We start from the raw sequence: 19,364 nt of genomic DNA, 5'->3' as shown, positions 1-19,364 counted from the left end.
ATAGATAGCTCTTTCCATTGCAAAATCCTTAATCAGTGAATTTCAAGGAAGTAATGTTTAGGAGGTTGTGTACAATAAGACCCTGTTATGTGGGGCCCCTGCTGAAGACGAAATCTGTCAAGAAAGGCCTCAAATTAACATTTTTATTTACCTTTTCTATGTTGTTTTAATTTCCTTTAAGAATTAAGGGCTGTCTAGAGAGAAAAATAGAGAAAGGCCATCTTAATTCAAATGATAAAGTCCAGATCCATCCCATTCCAAGTCCATGAGTCATAAGGCCAAAAGGTTATCTAGAACCAGCCACTGACTGTCTTCCTTTCACTGGGCTGGATCCTTTCGTCTCCCGTGCCCACTGCTGCTGTCGCCTGTGCCGGGGCCCGACTGCAACCTTTGCAGGACTACGGGGCCTCGAGGTCTGAGGGGTGGTGCCTCCCTCTTCTTCGACCCCTGGTTTGCGTCAGTATCCACCCTGCAGGGGGTTCTCCTTTCCACCCGGCCAGCGCACGCGTAGGGACTCCACTGCTATGTGCTCCCCTTTAACAGAGTTACACAAATACCGACCAACAACAAGAAATATCACCGCAAACACTTCCCCTTATCGTCAAGCTACAGGATCTACAAGCAGCTTTTACGTGAAATTTCACTTTAAAAAAGGGCAAAATAATTGAGAACCAGTGGAACAGTAATATCAGGCGGCCCACAGTTGGAAACAAAAGTGGACGCCAAGCATTTCACCACCAACAGCTACCTGCAAAACAGTTTTAAACCTTGCTCTGAAATGCTCTTTAGAAGATTTTGCCACATAATACCATATGGTGATTACTTGGTGGTTACATGAAACTGGTGAAATGGTAAGATGGATGTCTCAATCTCACTATGGTTATTTCGCAGTATTATTTTGTGCCTAATAATTGCAAAAGAAAAATGGATGAAAATTACACATACTTTTTGAACAAAGGTTTTTTCTCTGTAGTAGCGGTTCAGTGATATCTCCCTTCTGACGTGAGCAGCTTTTGTTCTAAACACACCTTGTAGTAAAAAACACCACCTTAAAAATGACGCACAGGGGGAACACACAGCCAAATGTCAGTGCAGTCACGAGCTGGCCATCGAACTCTGCTGCACACATACTCCAGTCATTGGAGACTCCTCCCGGTCCATGCCCTGCCTCATGCCCAGGTGCCCTTCTGCTAGGTAGTGAGCAGGCCCCGTGTTCGTGCCCATGGAGAACGCAGCGTGCGCTGCCATGCCAGTCTCTTGCCGTGGGTTCGAGAAGGCACCTAGTCCCATGCTCAGCCCACCATTCTGACCAAAGTCAAGGGCTCCAGCGGGCAAATGGCGAAGCTGGTAGGCCTGGTTGCCATGGTTCCCAGTGGAAGAGGACGATGTAGAGGAAGAGGAGGCAGAGGAAGACAGGGAGGTCATGGACAGATGGCCATGCACCACCTCCATGGAGTCCTGTGTTGAGGAGCTGTGTGTCGGGGAGGCGTAGTGGCGTGGGCGCGGGCGTGTTGCCATTATCTGCCCGTGGTGGTGATGAGCATGTGAGTGGGGATGTAGAGCCTTGGGATGCTGGGGGGGAACATGAAAGGTTGTCTCCTGGACTGGGTGGGTCTCTCCAGCGACTGACTCTGGTCCAACACCGCCGCCCCACACAAGTGGGGGTGGGTAAGGCTGTCTTACCTGTGAATGTTGACAATAAAACAAGAGTTAGATAAGCTTGGGTCACAACATCTCTTCATCTGAAAAAAGGTAAAAGCCACACTGACCTCTTTCTTACCATGGAGCAGTGGGAAACACCAACTTATAATATGTGTTTAAAAGCCCGTTGGTAAAGATTACATTTTTGTGACATTTGTTAAAGTGTGGAAGTTCTTAGTAAAATATTTCAAGGCAAAACATTTTCGTAAAAACATTTTTAGAACATAAATACTCAAAGAATTTTACAATTAGTTTGAAAGCTGATGCATATAAAATGAACAGTACTATTCGGCAGCAGACACAGGACTCTTTACAAACCTGCGGGCAGAGGCTGTCACCATCTATGGCTGGCAGGGCCGTGCCAAAGTGTCCTCCACTGTGCAAGTGGTGATGTGTAGGGTCTGATCTCGCTCTGCCACTGGTACTTGTCCCAGATGATCCTCCTAAAAACAAAACGTTTCTCTTTAATATGCTCACAGGTCAAAAACAATGGAAAATGCTCCAGAGTTTACAAAAATCACAATGAAAATTTTATGAAACTTTGGTCCTTAGATGGAGTACCTTACTGAAATTTGTTTAAAAGACATATGAACTACAACTTAGTGTGTTGATAAGTGCCCTAAAGTGAAATACAATTTTATCTCAACTTTATATCAGAAGCAGAAATAAGTGCTAGGCTATATGGTGGCCTTTACCTGAACTGGAGGAAGTACTGGAAGTGGTTCCCGAAGACTGGGATTGCTCTAATGCAGGGCTGGTCGACACACTACTGCTTGTATTGGTCCCCTCATCCGCAGTCTTCTTGAAGAAGCTGTGCTGCAGGGCATAGTAGGGCTGGATGCGACTCTTAGGATCATAGTCCAACATCCGCAGGATCAGGTCCTTAAACTTCAAGTAGTCAGCAACAGCATGGCCAGACTCCCCAGCCCTCCGGCCCCCTGGACCCCCTGTCTCCACACCCAAAATAGAGTGGAGCTTCCGCGAAGCTGGAGGCTTATACTGAATGATACAGATTGCACCAGGGTCAAAATTAGTTTCTCCAAAGTCATCTTAACAAATTTTATGGGAAACAATTTGGCTTTAAGAGCTTAACTCACCCTTTTGCCATCTTTGGTCTTCTTTACACTCCATGTACCATCTGAAAGCTTCTCAAAGAACTTCCTGGCTTTTGGGGCTAGGTCCATAATGTGATTAGGCGGGATGCCAAGAACCTCAACAATTTTGTTCATCTGGTCCACCTTTGGAAAAATAAAGCAAGACAATCGCTATCACTGTTTGTACTAGTGCAAAGAAATAAACTTTTTATTACACATCTGTAACATTGTGAAAAAGAAGTATTTACACCCAACACAGGTTGAGGGTAATTATAGTTTATTTCAACAATCGATAATACAGAAAACTTTGTGTGATCTTTTTAAATGTAAAAACTGCATTTTCTGATTTTTATCATCTCAATAACATCCATATCCAATAGGATCCATTTTCCGGCCTTACTGATAGTGTTTCAGAGAGCCTTACCTCATTGGCTCCACTGAAAAGAGGTTCTCCTGTGTGCATCTCTACCAGGATGCAACCCAAGGACCACATATCAATGGCCAGGTCATAGGGCATTCCCAGCAGCACCTCTGGGGAACGGTAGAAGCGACTCTGGATATACTGGTATATCTAAATGATAAAAAAGAAAAAAGATGTTTCACAAATCAAAAAATAGAAACACTAAAAAGTAATAATTTTTTCTTTCTTCGGAAAAAAAAAAAAGTAAAATGGCAGCTAGGTACCCTTTGTCCTAGTTGGCATGAGCTACCAAAGTCCACTATCTTGATGGCACTCCTCTTAGGGTTACAGAGGAGGATGTTCTCGGGCTTCAGGTCACAGTGGATGATGCTGAGCTCAGGTGTGGCCAGGAAGAGTAATGCCGTGCATAGCTGCTGGGCAAATTTTCGGGTGAGATTGAGAGAAACACCGCGAAAGTTGGTATTTCGGAGCAAGTCGTATAGGTTGTAAGATAGCATCTCAAACACGAGGCAGAGGTGGTTCCGAAACATGAAGTGACGCTTTAGGTGAACTGCAAAAACAAATAAATATTAGTCAAACAGAGAAAAAAAAATACTCATATCGCCCAGTAATTGTGCTTTCTGGCTTACCAATGTAGTATTTCATCTCGGTATCATGTTTGTTCATGAGCTCTAGGAGGCGCACTTCAATCTGAGCTTGATTTAGGAAAGCTTTCTTGTTCTTGATGATCTTAATTGCAACCCATTCTTGCTCTGCTCGATCATACGCTTTTACGACCTGAAAACAAAATGAACCAATGTTTAAGTAACCTGAAGAGAAACTAAGGCCAGTTACAAAGTCCAAAGCTGTTTTTAAATTATGCACTTAATAATATTCTATACTAAATAAATAATCTGTCACATCAAATAGTTCAATGTTTTCAATAGTAACACAAAAGATATACTTCTTTATTACTTACTCTCAAATAAAGTTTGATATAATTTAGTACCTGGCCAAACGATCCTTTTCCTATCAAGGAATCAATCTCATAGCGGTCCATCCACTTCTCCCCGTTCTTGACGATGTAGTCATAGTTATCATCGTCATAGCCATCATTAAAGACTTTTCTCTCCTTTTTGTGACTGGAGTCTTCACCCTGACCTTGTTGGTGCCGTCGCTTCTTTTTTGCATAATACACCTACAAATAAACAAAACAATTCATACAAGTTAAATTTGAAAATCACACAGTAATCTACTTCATAACCCTACACAATACAAGATAAACATGTACATGTTCATATAAAACTGCCTGAACAGTTTTCAAAAGATGTGTTGATCATTCCTTACAAGGGTTTTTGGTTATTATTTGATTACTTAATTTCTATTACTCTATTTACAAATTGAAAGCGTGTTGTTAAAATGTGTCACGGACCAAGGTGACACCTTCACTTGTGTTGCTTTGCCTGACAGTCTAAAATTACCAGATATTTAGGTCACTATCATCTGACTTTGTAGCATAGAGGGAAATTATTTCTCAAAAAAATGGATGATCAAGTGTCTGTCATTTAGCAATCGGAACGATTATCTAATTTGGTGCAGGAACAGTTTTAGGGAAAAAAACACACAAACCTCATTGATGTGTTTGTATGTTTTGATAAGGTCAATGGAGAGCTTCCTCAGGGGAGCTGAAGTTGGGTCACGAAAGCACTGGGGCATGTGCCTCTGTAGTATCAGAAAGAAAAATCACACAATAAGAACAAAACATACATCACTCATGTAAAAATACTGTACACAAATATATCAATGGATCCATTTAATAGAATTCATTCAGCATGAGATGAAATGACTGGATAGAAAAATGTTTGGCAAGCTGCTACTCTGCCTGGTGACAGCAGCAAAAAAGGGACACAGGCTTCTTTTATAAGATTAGGAATTTCAACTCTTGATATATTACTGAACAATGTGTTAAAAAAAATAAAGTTAAAACAAGAAGTTGGTGCACGTTAGTGTACCTGATTGGCAGTGAGCTGTGGTGTCTGGTCGCTGTACGGTAGGACCGTAACAGATTGGTCAGTGCTTGGCTGGTGGCGGTCACTGTACTGCTGGTGCGTATGGGGCATTGGAGCAGCCATCTGAAGACCAGCAGTGTGTAAAGAAAAAGAGGGCGCAAGCCGGACGGACGAAGGTTTGCATGCTGAAGTCTCTCCTCCTGAAAGAAATGAGCACTGCTATGAGTTCATCCATACTTTAAGCAGTGTGAAAAGTCATTAGGAGAAAGATCTTTGTTTTTAGCAGCATCATTGGATCACATGGGGGTTGCCTGACCTAAAATAAAAGAAATAAAAATAACTGTCTTATTCTGTATAAAAATAATTTAACATGCAGTATTCATTGCATAGTTTCAGCTGCTATAATAATCTTATAAGAAAAGAGAGACCCTTACATTTTTGGAAAATTAAGGAAATGCAAATTAAATTAGATATTAACATATCATGAAAATAATTGAACTATGTACTGAGAAAATATGTTTAAAACATCAATGATTGTTATATTAGTAAGGTAAGGATAAATATGCAATTATTAAAAAGATAATTTCATTAAAAATGTAAATTAAAATAATATGGGGGAAATAAAAATCATATTTAAAAAATAAAACATATCCTTTGTGAAAAGAAACACGCACACAACAGAAGGCTTGACAGTGGAAAGGGGGTGAAAATGTAGCAGCTCCACACTGTACAGTGAATCATCCTTCATTTTAGGCGAGAAGGACTCAAAAAATTATTAAATAGCATGTTCAGCTATCAGCATCTCTCACCAGACAACACAATTCACCAGTGCTACACAGTAACCACTATTCAGAATCCCAGCAACAGCACCTAATTAGCATAGCCTATCACCACAGAGATACAGCGTGATTTGGCAAGCCCATCAATGCACAGACCAATCACAACGCAGTATGCAAATAGCCTACTTTTGTTGCCAGGGCAGAGCTGCTCCCATTTTCCAATGAGAAAACAAGAAATAAACAAGAAATAAAATTGAACTTTGGCACACTTAGACGTTGCTTTCAACACAAAAGCCTGACAGCAAAATAGCTGCACAGCCCAAAACCTGCACTACATCTGAGAACGTTGAAAGCCGACCCAGTCATGGAGAAGCAGAAAATACACATCCCCTGATAGAAATAAGAGGAACTGTAATGTGATAGAGCACAGGCAGACTCTGCGTTTCAGAGCTCGAGCTGTTTCCATATATATATATAGTAGAAAAGACACTATATACGTTTTAGAAATATTCTCTAGATATATTAGACAACTTTAGGTCACATTATTGTAATTTTTAAAAGGAAAACATTTATTCCCCACTTTCTGTTGTCATTAGATACATTTCTATTTAAATGAAACTATCCTGTGGCATGCTGACTTTAAATCAAATATTTATTAAAATTTGTAAAGCTAAAAAAAAAATGTGTATTCTAACTACAAAATATCTTACACTGCATATCAGTTAGCCTATATAGAATGATATATGATCATGCAAAGAAATTTTAGTGTCAAACTAAAATCAGAAAATACAAAAAATAAAAACAAATCACGAATAAGCATATTTATTTTGAAATTCTATGTTGTGTTTAGAGTTTAGCTCAAGAAGATCACCTAAGATGACTTCGAAAAACTTTAAAAGTGTAGTTGGGGTAAAATAATAAAAAACTACTAAGGCCATGCCATTAAAAGTTTGTTAGTAAGTAAAATAAGTTCCTGGAAAACTGTTTCATGAAAAGCTTTTATTATGTTTACTGAAAGAAGTTCAATCATATCCACTAAGATCCTCAACAAACAATTCAGGATTAATATTGTTTTGACCCTGTACAGATTTGAGCTCTTTAGCATGTAGAACAACATAATAAATCTGTGTTTATTATTTTTTACATTATGACATATATAAATAAAGGACAAGACATTAGACTGGCCCTGACTGCAGTGAAATAGATTTGGAAGACATTAAATATGGAAAAACTGAAAAGTTTGGTTTAATCGATGTTCACGAAAACAAGCAAGATTAGGAAAAATTTAAATACAAATTGAATGCTATTAATTGTTTAATTAAAACTTAGATTTGACCATTTGGTATTGAAAGGAGAACACTTGTAGCTTTTGTCTCCAGAACATAAGATTATTGTTACATTTTCAGTACCGTGACATATGAACAGTTCCTTTTTCTGGCATGGGTCATTATGGCATCAACGGGCCTTTTAAGGTGTAAATATAACAACAGCTAGCTTGTTGTTAGTCTATCATATCATAGGTAATAGCTAAAGGAGGAGAAAAAAAAACCAATGTGTCATCTTTTCACGCCCAACTGATTAAATCCATTCAAAGCTAAATCAAATGTAAGCCACCCCAGTACAATCAAAAGCCTTTAACTCTAGCGATGGGGACGGGCAGGCAGATCTCTACTTACAGATGATGGGGTGGATCTCTTCATGGTTGAAAATTAGGAAGCATATTCAGCGTTAATCGTCGTCCTCCCTGACTACATATCGTTTCTGTGCGCCTTCGGTTCCTCGTGTAAAAATGACTAATAACGCAATCGGGCTCGCGGTGCCGTTAGCAGTCTTGACTAGCTAACGTCGTTACCGTTGCCCTGAAAAACTGCGGGACAGGCGAGCATATCCCTCACCAATCCAATGTTCACGTTAGCCAGTGACGCTGTGTGCAGCCAGCGGGTTGTGGGGCCCATTCAGCTGGCTTCGTCAACAAGTCAGCGTTAACCAACAGCCAGGTTAGCCTGGAGGCGCTAGCCTGTCCAGCTTCCCCCGTTAACATACAACAGCAACAACAAAAAAAAAACAAAAAAGCCTCACTACATATCATGTAGCCAGAGAGGATTAGTTGTTGCGATGGCTATGACTCAAATCGGAGTCTGTGGGCTAACAAGGCAACAATTGCTGGAATCGTATGATGACGGTGGCTGACTTGATCGGGAGCGTTATTTAAAGCTTGACCTACACAATCGAACTATAGCACCAAACAATGGCCAATAATCAGATACAACACTGCTTAAGTAAAACAAATAAAATCCCTACATTGACCTACTGACTGAATGCAAGCGGTAACGGCGGCTTCCCTAGAGTCAATGTTAGCTGGCCGCCATACCAGCAGCTACTGATCTTTACTTCACTGCCGCGTCCATCAATATCATCAGACCCACTATTAGGCATCTAACAAATGTTTACCGTAACAGGTTATAAATAGTGACAAATGACCACTCACCTCTGATGGCACGATCTTCATTTAAAGTCCAATAACCAGTATGATGAGGAAACTTATCCAGTTTGAGATTCTCCCCTCCCTAAACGGTTAGCAAGTAATGTTGAATCCAATCCCCGTCCTCTGCCCGGCTAAAAAGGCATGCCAGTCACTGGTAAAACGTTCTTCATGGTCCAAGTCTTGATGAAAAACATCCACGATCTAGATCACTTTAACCAACGTTATGATCAGCTGATGACAAGCAACATACTAACGTTAACTAGCCCGCATAACTCGCTAGCTAAGTGGCTAGCTGGTTGATGAAATGAACGCAGCTAGCATTAGCTACCATCCAACTAGCCGTAGCCACACTGGCTAGCCCGAAGCTAACAATTATAGCCGCCGCTAAATAAATGTTCTTCCAAATTTGGGTTTAACGTGGCCGCTGTGAGTCTTGCGTCGGTCCATTCGATAAAAAACAACAGCTCTGTTGAATCCGGAGTGTTTAAAATATAAATCAGCGACCGTGTCCTCTGATAATTTTGGTAAGGAATTTTGTGTCAATTTTCACAAAATGGCGCGCCGTCCAAACCTGCGCAGTGAACCGGCCCGGTGGACCAGAGACACGGACAACTGAGTTAGTGCGGCTCCGCCTAAGTATTACGACTCAGTTAAAACGTCGGCCTCTGGATCTCTTTCATCCGTTCCACTTGACGCATTTCGACATCCAAAAACGTCAAACATATATCCACTGACAGCATTAATCCGGCGGGAAGAGAGAACATTTGAAAAGACTGAGCTCGGGAAAAAAACCCTCCTGACAAAATGGCGATGCTCTAGCTTGTTGCTATGGCAACTGTCAATCAAAAAAAAAAAAGAAAAAAAAGAGAAACACAGAAAAAACCCGGATGTACGAATGACGAATAAAATGTAGCCAGAGGTACAGCACAGCGGTCGCCAACACATCTGAAAGGATTTTAATGGAAATATTTTAATAATTGAATTGTAATTAAAAAAATATATATATAGTGTATATCTATATGTAAAATATGTTTTCTATATAAAACAGTGTATCAATGTATACAAAATTTAATACAATGCTTTCACAAAACATTATTATTATTATTATTATTATTATTATTATTATTATTATTATTATTATTATTATTATTATTATAATAATAATAATAATAATAATAATAATAATAAAAATAAAAATAATAATAATAATAATAATGTATATATGTGTATTTTTTCCTCTCATGAAGGTGCACAAAAATAGTACCACACAGTCATTGTATACAATAGATTTTATGGCTGGAAAGGAGCAGTAAGAAGAATATGATAATAATAATAATAATGAATTTGTATTGCACATCCTGTATAATAATAATAATAATAATAATAATAATAATAATAATAATAATAACATTTATTCTTAATTAAATAAACAAATAGGTTTTGTGAAGTTAAAAAGCCACCTTAACCCTTTCTTATTGCTCTTCACAGGGTTGTACACACAAAACACCACTTATTATGCCTCTCAAAAAATTTCATAATTTATACATTTGTAATTATCAAATAGCTTGACTTCTCTTTTACTATATGACAATTAAAAAAACCAAAAAACCTAATTTTATTATTTCACAATAATAACAATGGCAAAACATTTCTTCAAAACCATACCAGTTATGTCATTTTCCACTGGAATTATTAAAGTATTTATCATTTTGATACTTAGACCTGTAGAACAAAACTGGATTTTGGTTAAAAGTTAAACCTAACCATAACCCATAACCCATAACCCTTTGCCATTGTCCTAACCTCATCCCCTTACTGGCACACTCCTAACCACAACATGGACCCTCAGGTACAGACTCTCTGACTTCATCCTGGAGGAGGAGGAATGGAATCAAATTAACCTTTGCCAGTATCATGATCCTAATCTAAACCTCTCAGAGGTCAGGGCTGCTTAAGAGTTATCTTAACATCATAGATGGACACACACCCCTGAGTATTGATTACTTTCCTTATCCATTTCTTTGTGGCTCCACAGTGTTGACAGAACTCTGAGTGGCATGTGGTGGCCCTTGCACTGCTACAGGCCCTCTATGGCCAAACCGTTCAGTGGTGGAGCTGCAACAAGTGAAGAACCAAGAGCCTGTCTGTAAACCTAAGCCTGTTGTCAAACCGAACCAACAATTTTCAATGGAGATACTGGGAAAAATATAAAATCTAATTATATTCCCATTAAGTCAAACACATTTAGTGACGGCCTGAATGAAAAGTAGCTACACAAATCCATGTCTATGATTGGTAGTGATGTCCCGATCCGATATCGATATTGGATATTGGTCTTTTTTTTTTTTGCAATTCATTTTTGATTTATTTTATTCAATTGTAGAATACTGTAGATATTATGTTGAAGGTTAAAATTTATGTAACCAACTGGTTAATAATAAATGGGTCAGTTTTTCTCATACCTACTGTTGCTGACTATTGTTCTCTGTTTGAGTAACATCACTTGATCAAGCCTTTTCTAACATTCCACACTACAAAATAAGTTATTATTATTATTTTTATTTAAAAAAAGTTATAAAAGTATGTATGATTCGGGCTGATATCGGATCAATATCGTTAATGGCCGATACGCAAGGCTGAAATATCGGTATCATATCGGAAATGAAAAAGTTGTATCGGGACCTCCCTAATGATTAGCTCTATTGCACAGACTCCACCTCTCTGGCACCTGAAAGGAAATCCTTGGTTCAGAAAGTGAGCTACAAATCCAGCTTTGTGATACCACTGATCAGACGAAAACTTTAACATTCCTTAGCTGGCGATTAAAAGACGAATTCATTGATGAAGTATCTTAATAGAAAAATACATTTTGATAGCCAGTATCTGTAATAGCAGTGAGGCCGGTTTACGCTGCTTTAACGTCTGTATAGCCACTCTAATGCTGCGTTCACACTGGATGCGTCACGAAATGTCCGTACGTCCAGATTACATACAAAGTCAATGGATAGATGCGTCCCAGATGCAAAATCTTTCCAGTGTGGCGGTGTGGTCCGATCCGCACGTTAAGTGCGTTGGCTGTGCGAGCGCGCTCCCAATTTTACGCATATCCGCACATCCGCAAGAGTTGAAAATATTGAACTCCTGCGACTGTTTCGCATGAGGAAAGCCAATCAGAGTCTTTGTTGACGATGACATCAGGCCGTCAACACGGATACCGGTCTGTTCACCCATTCAACCATGGATTAGAAGCTGTGTGTGAACACCTGGAGCTGTATGACACGGCCTTTAGAACCAGGACTGGACTAGGAAGGATTTGGTGTGGAGGAGAATCAGCGAGGAGGTGGTAGTAGCAGGTAAAAGTTCTCTCTGTAGCACTGAGCTAGGATAGCATTAGCCGCTAATCACACCGGCTTTTTTCATTGGTGGTTTATGTTTATGAGAGGAGAAAAAGGAACGCAGCTCCTCGCTTCAGCAGGCAGTGAAACTCACCGCGTTGGATGTGTTCTGGGCGGGGCTTTGCTTCAGATGTGCGTATGAAGCGAATGGGGACATTTTTTGATCCTGCGGACCCTGCGGTACGTTTCATGCGGCAGATGGGTCCGGTTCCACAGAAGACGCATTCGGTGTGAAAGCAGCATAACACACTAACTGACTTACTGAGCGGGTATAACAAGATCACATGCACACAGCATAGACACAATGTAATGACGGACACAAAGAACACAGAGACAATGCAACAGCACACATTCAATGGTTCAAACACTCTCTAAGTAGTGAGGGAAGACAATTAGGGGTTGAAGAACACCTGAGTGGAAACATGAGGGAAGAGAAGGCCTATATCTCCTCACACAGACATACTGACAAGACCGGGATGGAATACACAGGCAGGACACCATTCCCAACAAACCCAATACTGAAAACCTATAGAACACACGATCAAGCAAATACCAAACTGTTACAAAAACAGGACTTACAAAAAAATGAAATAAAAACTGAAAAAGGATCCCCATAGAGACTTGAATCCACTCATAACTCAACAAACATAATTAGGTTTGCCGCTAAACTTACTGTAAAACTAATGTATATAAATTTGAACACTTAGAGAAATGATAAATCAAATGTGAAATTATAAGACACACACATCCCAACAAACTGCATCATGATTCACAATTAAAGAGAAGGTGGGGCTTGTGTACAGATAATGTTTTTGTTGGAAAAATAGAGTGTGATGCAGCATTGTAAATTCAATTGATTGAAATCCTTTTTTTTTTTTTTTTTTTTAACTTTTGGAGGGGAGTTTGGAGTTGAATTTGAAAGTTTTAACTTCCTTTTATTCCTTTTTGATCTTGTCACGTGTCTTTTTTTTTTTTTTTTCTTTTTAATTTTTTCTTTCGTTTTTTCTTTGCTTGTGTGTCATTAGTGTCTGAAAATCATTTATTCTAATTACTTAAAAGAAACGTCTCAATCATGTTTCAACATGTACTCACCAAGTTTTAAATATATGGCCATGGAAATGAAAATAAAGAAGTACATGAGTAATAGATGATCAACGAAGGCCATAACGTTAACTCCTTTTGGAGCAGTGTTACAAAACAAAGTATAAACCGTGGATAGATCTGAAGATCGTGAACAGGAAGGTTCATAATATTCACAGGCAATTATCTGAGCTTTTCTATAGCTTTTAAAGTACGTAAGAACTTTGAATTTCGTTAAAAAAAATCCAAGATGTGAATAAAATAAAAGGAGTCTGTTAAAAACTGAAATAAATATAATCAAAATATAATTAAATTGCATGTTCTTCTTGTCCTCCTGTGGATTTTCATAAGGGACTCTGGTTTCTTCTTCCTAAATGTGTTTCATAGTCACTGCGACACATTAAAATATGCTCATAGGATTTGTGAGTTATCCAAATTTTAACTAGAATAAAAATGTCAAATTTGTGTTTATTTTACATTTATTAAAGTAGAAATTTGCTCAATTTAAGTGAACATATTTAGCTATGAATTCAGAACATGCAAATTCTGCTGAGAAACCCTGTAACGTGTCTATTTGGATGCAACCTCATGACTTCATGGCTATAAAACAGCAATGCTATGAATGCTATGCACTTTAAAAAAAAACTTCCAATAATTTTAAGCACATATAATTTATGAAACACCGTCACAATAAAGGTATAGAACTCGGAGAGTTTTTTGTTTGGTTTTGCGAGATGATAAACTAATATAACCTAATATTCTTTTTTTATGGTGGAGCTGTCATCAAAGCATTATCCAAATCCTTTGCAAATCATCACTGCAATCACACATCTTTTCAAAGATGTATTATTTAAATATATATTGTTTCCCCAACTATGAGTTCAATGAGTTCAAGTGACTCAACGTGAGGAAAAAAAACTTGCCCAATTCTGCCATCTGCTGGTTATGTTCAGCAGTGTTTTCAGCTGGAGCATCAAAGTTGTTTTAATTTATTTATATATTTTACATTGAATTACACACACTTGGGGTATTTGGAACCCGTTGACTAAGTTTCAGGTCGAGCTCGCACCGCGTCTGGGAGATATTTGCTCCACACACACGCACGCACACATCCACACAGACTTTCCTTGCTTTTATTGGTAGATATTTTATATTGATTTTTTTTTTTAATGCATTATAACATCAATTTATTATCCAAAGCCTTATTTCTGCTTCTGTATTTGTCAAGTTTTCGAATGTGCACTGTTTTTTCTGACAAATACAAAAAACACACATTGAATGCAATGCATATTCTGTAAAAACACCCATAATTGCTCTTTACATCATCATTTGATTTCATATTTAATTTTGAAGTAACCTGGTGAAGTTTTTATACTCCACAATGTTACTGATGTTTTTTTGTTTTAATTTAGTCCAGTTAGTTACAGGAATAAAACAGATGAGCAAAACTATGATCAGATGATGAGATGAAGAAACAACAATAGCCTGATTGGTTTTGTGAGTAAATAGAATCAGATTCAACCATATATAATATATCAACTACTCATAATAAACACAACAAGCCACTACAAATAACACTACACTTAATTTAATTGAGAGAGAGAAAGAAAAAAAAAAAAAAATGTGAATCTTTGTGAATCTTTTTAAAACATCAAACATTTAATTGTAAAGTACATTGCTTAAGGGTAAAGAATTTTACTTTACTTTAATTTTGTTTAAGGTTTATTAGATCAATACAAAAAAGAATAAATAAATAAATAAATAAATGTTGATTTTTTTTTTTTTTCTTCTGAGGTAACTCAGCGAAAGGAACGAATGAACGAATGAACGAATGGACGAATGAACGAATGGACGAATGAATGAATGAATTTTTTTTTTTTAAGTGGTAACTCAGTGTTTAAATTTGCATGAAAAATAAAGTTCTGCCCAATTTGCTAAGCAAGAGTGCATAATTTACTGCAAAAATGTAAACAAACGTCTGATTTTCAAAAGATGTTTAATGCAAAAATAAAAAAATAAAATAATAAAATAAAATGTTTGGACATATTTGAATAAACTGCATCTTTCGTATCAGTAGAATTCTATAGATTTCATGGAAGAAGAGACACTAACATTTCGGTATGGGCATCTTGAATAAACCATTATTATATAATTGCAAAGTCTAAAAGTTGTGCATTAAAAATACTATTGAAAAGCAAAACAAAAAGTATATTATTGAGAAATCTAGGGTTTTCATTATTTCTTGCTTTTTTTGTGCCAAGTTTTGTTTCTATAATGTATTATTTGGCCACAAGATGGCAGTATAACATTACTGTAAATACCTGTAGTCAGGATTTTTTTTTGCGTTGATGAGAAATTCATCAACAGTTTCAGTTTTATTTTATTTCATTTCATTTATTTGTTAAAAGGCCTGGATGTTTTAAAATACAATGACTGTTTCACTTCATAAATTGAATTTCTGTTAAAGAAAAAGTGATCTTGCTGTATCTGTTCATTCATTTCTTAACATGTTTTACAATGTTTTTTTCATCAATGACTAATATAAATGTCGCTTTGGTGAAACTAAATTAAAGTCACAAAAACATTTCAAGGAAAAGGAAACAATTTTGATTAATAATGAAAAACATAATGATGTTGTTGTGTTTCCTGTTCATGGATTAGACCACAGTTAATCACCTTTTAAACCCCTGACTTTGCTTTCTCAGACATGGATTAAAAACATTCATAGGCATTTCAGGGCTTTGAATTGACTAATTATTTATCTTGAATTAAGACTCGAGCTAATCCAGGTTTCAAGGAAAACTAAAGCCAGACACATCCACAGGCAGAGGCAGGTGTGATATAAGACTTAGAGATTCTCATTGTCTCAGTAACTAATGAAAGTCTTACCTATAGACTACAATCAATGATGCTGCACCCACCACCAATATCAGACTGAAAACTCAGCAGATGATAATTATTTTTAAAAATAATATCTTGAGGTTTCATTTATCAAGACAGCTTTTTTTCAGGAAATTCACTTTGATCTCCTGACATGTTTCCCCATCTACTGACTGCTTTGATGTAGTATCCGTACATTTTCTTTTATCAGGAAAGCGTCAAAGCATCTAGGCCACGCCCCTTGTCACCCAATGCTCTCTGGGGAAGAGAGTCCCAGGTGTGAGAAAATAAAAATGTTCCCTCATCCCTGTTAATGTTAAAACTCTGCTTCCTTCTTTAAACCAGCGTTTGTGTTTGTTTTCTTATCAGTAGATGCCTCTGAGGAAGACTGACAGTTAGCAGTCGAAACCAGGGAGGTCCCGATACAACTTTTTCATTTCCGATATGATACTGATATTTCAGCCTTGCGTATTGGCCGATATTGATATTGATCCGATATCAGCATGAATCATACATACTTTTTTCTTTCTTTAATAAATAATAATTACTTATGTTGTAGTGTGGAATGTTAGAAAAGGCTTGATCAACAATAGTCAGCAACAGTAGGTATGAGAAAAACTGACCCATTTATTATTAACCAGGTGGTTACCAGCATTTTAACCTTCAACATACTGTAATATCTACAGTATTCTACAATTGAATAAAAAAATTAAAAAAAGATGAATGGGGGAAAAAACTAAAATAAATAAAGAAAATTCGGAGAATCTGGAAATTTGAATCCAATATCCGATATTCGTTTTCAGGCTAATATTGGATCGGGACACCCCTAGTCGAAACATGTCAGGAGATCAAACACATTTTCGAAGTAAAAAAAGTGGCCTGAATAAATGAAACTTCCCCATATTATTTGGACAAACTATTAACCTGCTGTCAGATATGACTGGGATTGGGGTGGAAAATTCAGGTTAGTCCTGGTTTTATTCAGGACCTGAAGTGTTTCAGCAGTGGAAACCAGTTGGTTTTGCTTTAAGGATCTAGTGTTGATCAGTCAAAGACAGTCTCTCCTTTGGTTGTAGTGAGTGATCGTTTGTTTCTGAGGACTTTTTAATCCATAAATAAATCTGGCCATACCTTTTCAAAAAAAACTATTTAGCCTCAATAATCAATGGTGATCACGTGTGTGTTTATGACATTTTCACCTTACAGTGTGAGAACCAATGCTTTCTTTATTGGACCATTCTCATCTTTATTTAACTGTGAGATACTCAGATTGTTTGGCACTACGTTCAAAAGCTCTTAAATCCCTTTTATTCCCAGTTCTGCTGCTTGTTTTGAACACCTGCTATTCATTAAGTCTCAGACTGGTGTTAAAATATGTTTAATTTGGCAAATGTGATGAAGAAAATGAAACTATTGGGGAACATTTGGAGTTTTAAACATAAGGCTGACACTATTATGACATGGCACCTGTCATTAGCATGAATAAGGTGTCATAATGGCTGTCATTAAGTGTTGTTTGTTACCATAATGGTAACCCTAAGTTGTCATAATTTAGCAAACAACACTGAATGAAAGCTTTTATGACGCCTCATTCATGCTAATGACAGCGTAATGTCAGCCTTATCTATAAAACTTCGTGTCACCAACTATTGTTCCTGATAAAGGCCTGATTGATCAGCAGCAGATGTTAGCTATCACTGATTAATTGACATCAGTCAATAACTCGGTTTCTATATAATATGTAACTGATGTATTAACTTGTTTTGCTGTGTGAATATTTTGTGGCTATGTGCTTTATAAGATAGAACAGATTAGACAGGTTGTGATGCACTTTTGAACGGTAAGACGTTTAAATAACCATATTGGATATTATTATTATTATTATTATTATTATCAGCGTATCTAAACCCATTAATCTGTGGTGTTTTTTAATGACTCCAATTTTCAAAGAAAATTCAAAGCAATACATACTGTATACAATACACATTTTTTTTTTAACCATATTAATATTGGCCCAAACTACGTCAGAAACGTAAAAAAAAAAAAATTCAGGGTGTCGGAATATGGAACAATCTAAATGATGACATCAATTATTAAGCTCCCTTAAATACACAGACAACTTGACTCCAAGAAATTCACAAAATAACAACAAAAAGACAGAAAACGACTCCAAAAACTCACAAAAATAGCAACAAATACACTGAAAAAAACCTTCCAAAAACACATGAAAAATAAGGAAATACCAAATACACAGAAAATGTCTCCAAAAACAAAGAAAATAACAACAAATACACAGAAAAGAACTCCAAAAAACACATAAAAATAAGGAAATACCACAAACAGACAAAATTACTCATAATTAAAAGAAAATTCACATACTGTATATAATACAATTTAACACATTTTTTAATGAAATTACTGTTGGCCTTAAATACTAAAAAAAAAAGCAGGGAAGTTAGCTGTTTACACCAACCATTAATACAAATTTATGTTAGGGAAAAAGCTATTTATGGAACTACAGTACATAAACATATATAGTATATATACATACATATGACGATGTACTCTATAAACATTGTCAATCAATGCAGTTATTGACGACAAATTACAGAAAATCCAAGTTATGTCACTAGGAATCAATGGATTTGAATGGCCCGCCACTAACTTCCAGGAACAAATTGAGTCTTACATGAATCACGTGAAGGTCAAGAATTTTGAACTATACGGCTCTGGTTTACACTTAAATTTTGCCTTTTTTATTTATCCATGTTTACTGTTTAAAATTGAAGGAACTTTATTAAAAACATTGTTTTACAATGTATTTTGGAAATAAAATTAGCACTTTCTTATTTATCAGTGGCTTTACAGTCCTTATGTTGACAGTGTTATGTTCAAAGTTCCTTATTTTAATTTAGTAATGTTTAGCTTTTTTGTTTTGAATCATATTTTGGGTAATATAGGAAGTTGTCTTCAGGAACAGTGTATATATCCTGTGCATATCAATGTTCATATTTCATATATATTTTAGACAATAACTTTTTAAAACCTCCAATATCAGTATTGGCATTGCACTGAGGTGGGAAAACAAACATCATCTTAAAATTGACCATGAATCTGCTTAATTAGTCACTACCTGTTCCTTGATTTTGCCTGTTCCTTGATTTTGCCTGTTCCTGTCCATGTTTTCCTGCCTGCCCAGTTTTCCTGCTCTCCACAGCTGCTCTTCATTCCCTCCTCAAGTCGGAGGAGGTTATATATACTCCCTCAGTTCAGTCAGTCTCTTGCTAGGTTGTCAACCTGTGAAGAGAGACTTTCAAGCTCATTGAAATTATTGAGAGTTCCTGATTCTGATTGCAAAGTGGGGAATCTGTGTTCCTTTAATAAACAAATCCGATTGGAGAATATTTCAGTTATCCTCCTTGTTTTGTTTGGGGCCCGTTTATTCAATCTGTTAGATATTTCAGTTTCTTCCTACTCCTTCCTGCGTTGCATTTGAGTTCTTCTGTATACCTGTGATAGAATCACAATCAATGGACTTGAC

At 37.0% G+C, this 19,364-nt stretch overlaps 1 protein-coding gene across 2 annotated transcripts; it reads right to left on the bottom strand.

Annotated features, from left to right (window-relative positions):
• Positions 1–129: 129 nt before the first annotated feature.
• dyrk1ab (dual-specificity tyrosine-(Y)-phosphorylation regulated kinase 1A, b) lies at positions 130–9,293 on the bottom strand. Of its 2 annotated transcripts, none has more exons than XM_028463958.1 (11): positions 8,472–9,293; positions 5,208–5,404; positions 4,825–4,917; positions 4,205–4,393; positions 3,846–3,993; positions 3,480–3,766; positions 3,220–3,366; positions 2,799–2,939; positions 2,397–2,700; positions 2,020–2,144; positions 130–1,683 (listed from the first exon to the last, which is right to left on the bottom strand). In XM_028463958.1, exons 2-11 carry the CDS (start codon positions 5,325–5,327, stop codon positions 1,096–1,098), a joined length of 2,142 nt encoding a protein of 713 aa, XP_028319759.1. In that variant the 5' UTR covers positions 5,328–5,404; positions 8,472–9,293; the 3' UTR covers positions 130–1,095. The 2 variants fall into 2 exon arrangements, with proteins under 2 accessions (XP_028319759.1, XP_028319760.1); XM_028463959.1 differs by lacking the exon at positions 8,472–9,293 and adding an exon at positions 7,660–8,033.
• Positions 9,294–19,364: the final 10,071 nt, after the last annotated feature.

Source organism: Gouania willdenowi, chromosome 13 (genome assembly GCF_900634775.1).
Source record: "Gouania willdenowi chromosome 13, fGouWil2.1, whole genome shotgun sequence".
Classification (NCBI taxonomy): domain Eukaryota; kingdom Metazoa; phylum Chordata; class Actinopteri; order Blenniiformes; family Gobiesocidae; genus Gouania; species Gouania willdenowi.
Note: the sequence above shows the minus strand (reverse complement) of the source record. Positions and strands in the feature narration are given on the sequence as shown.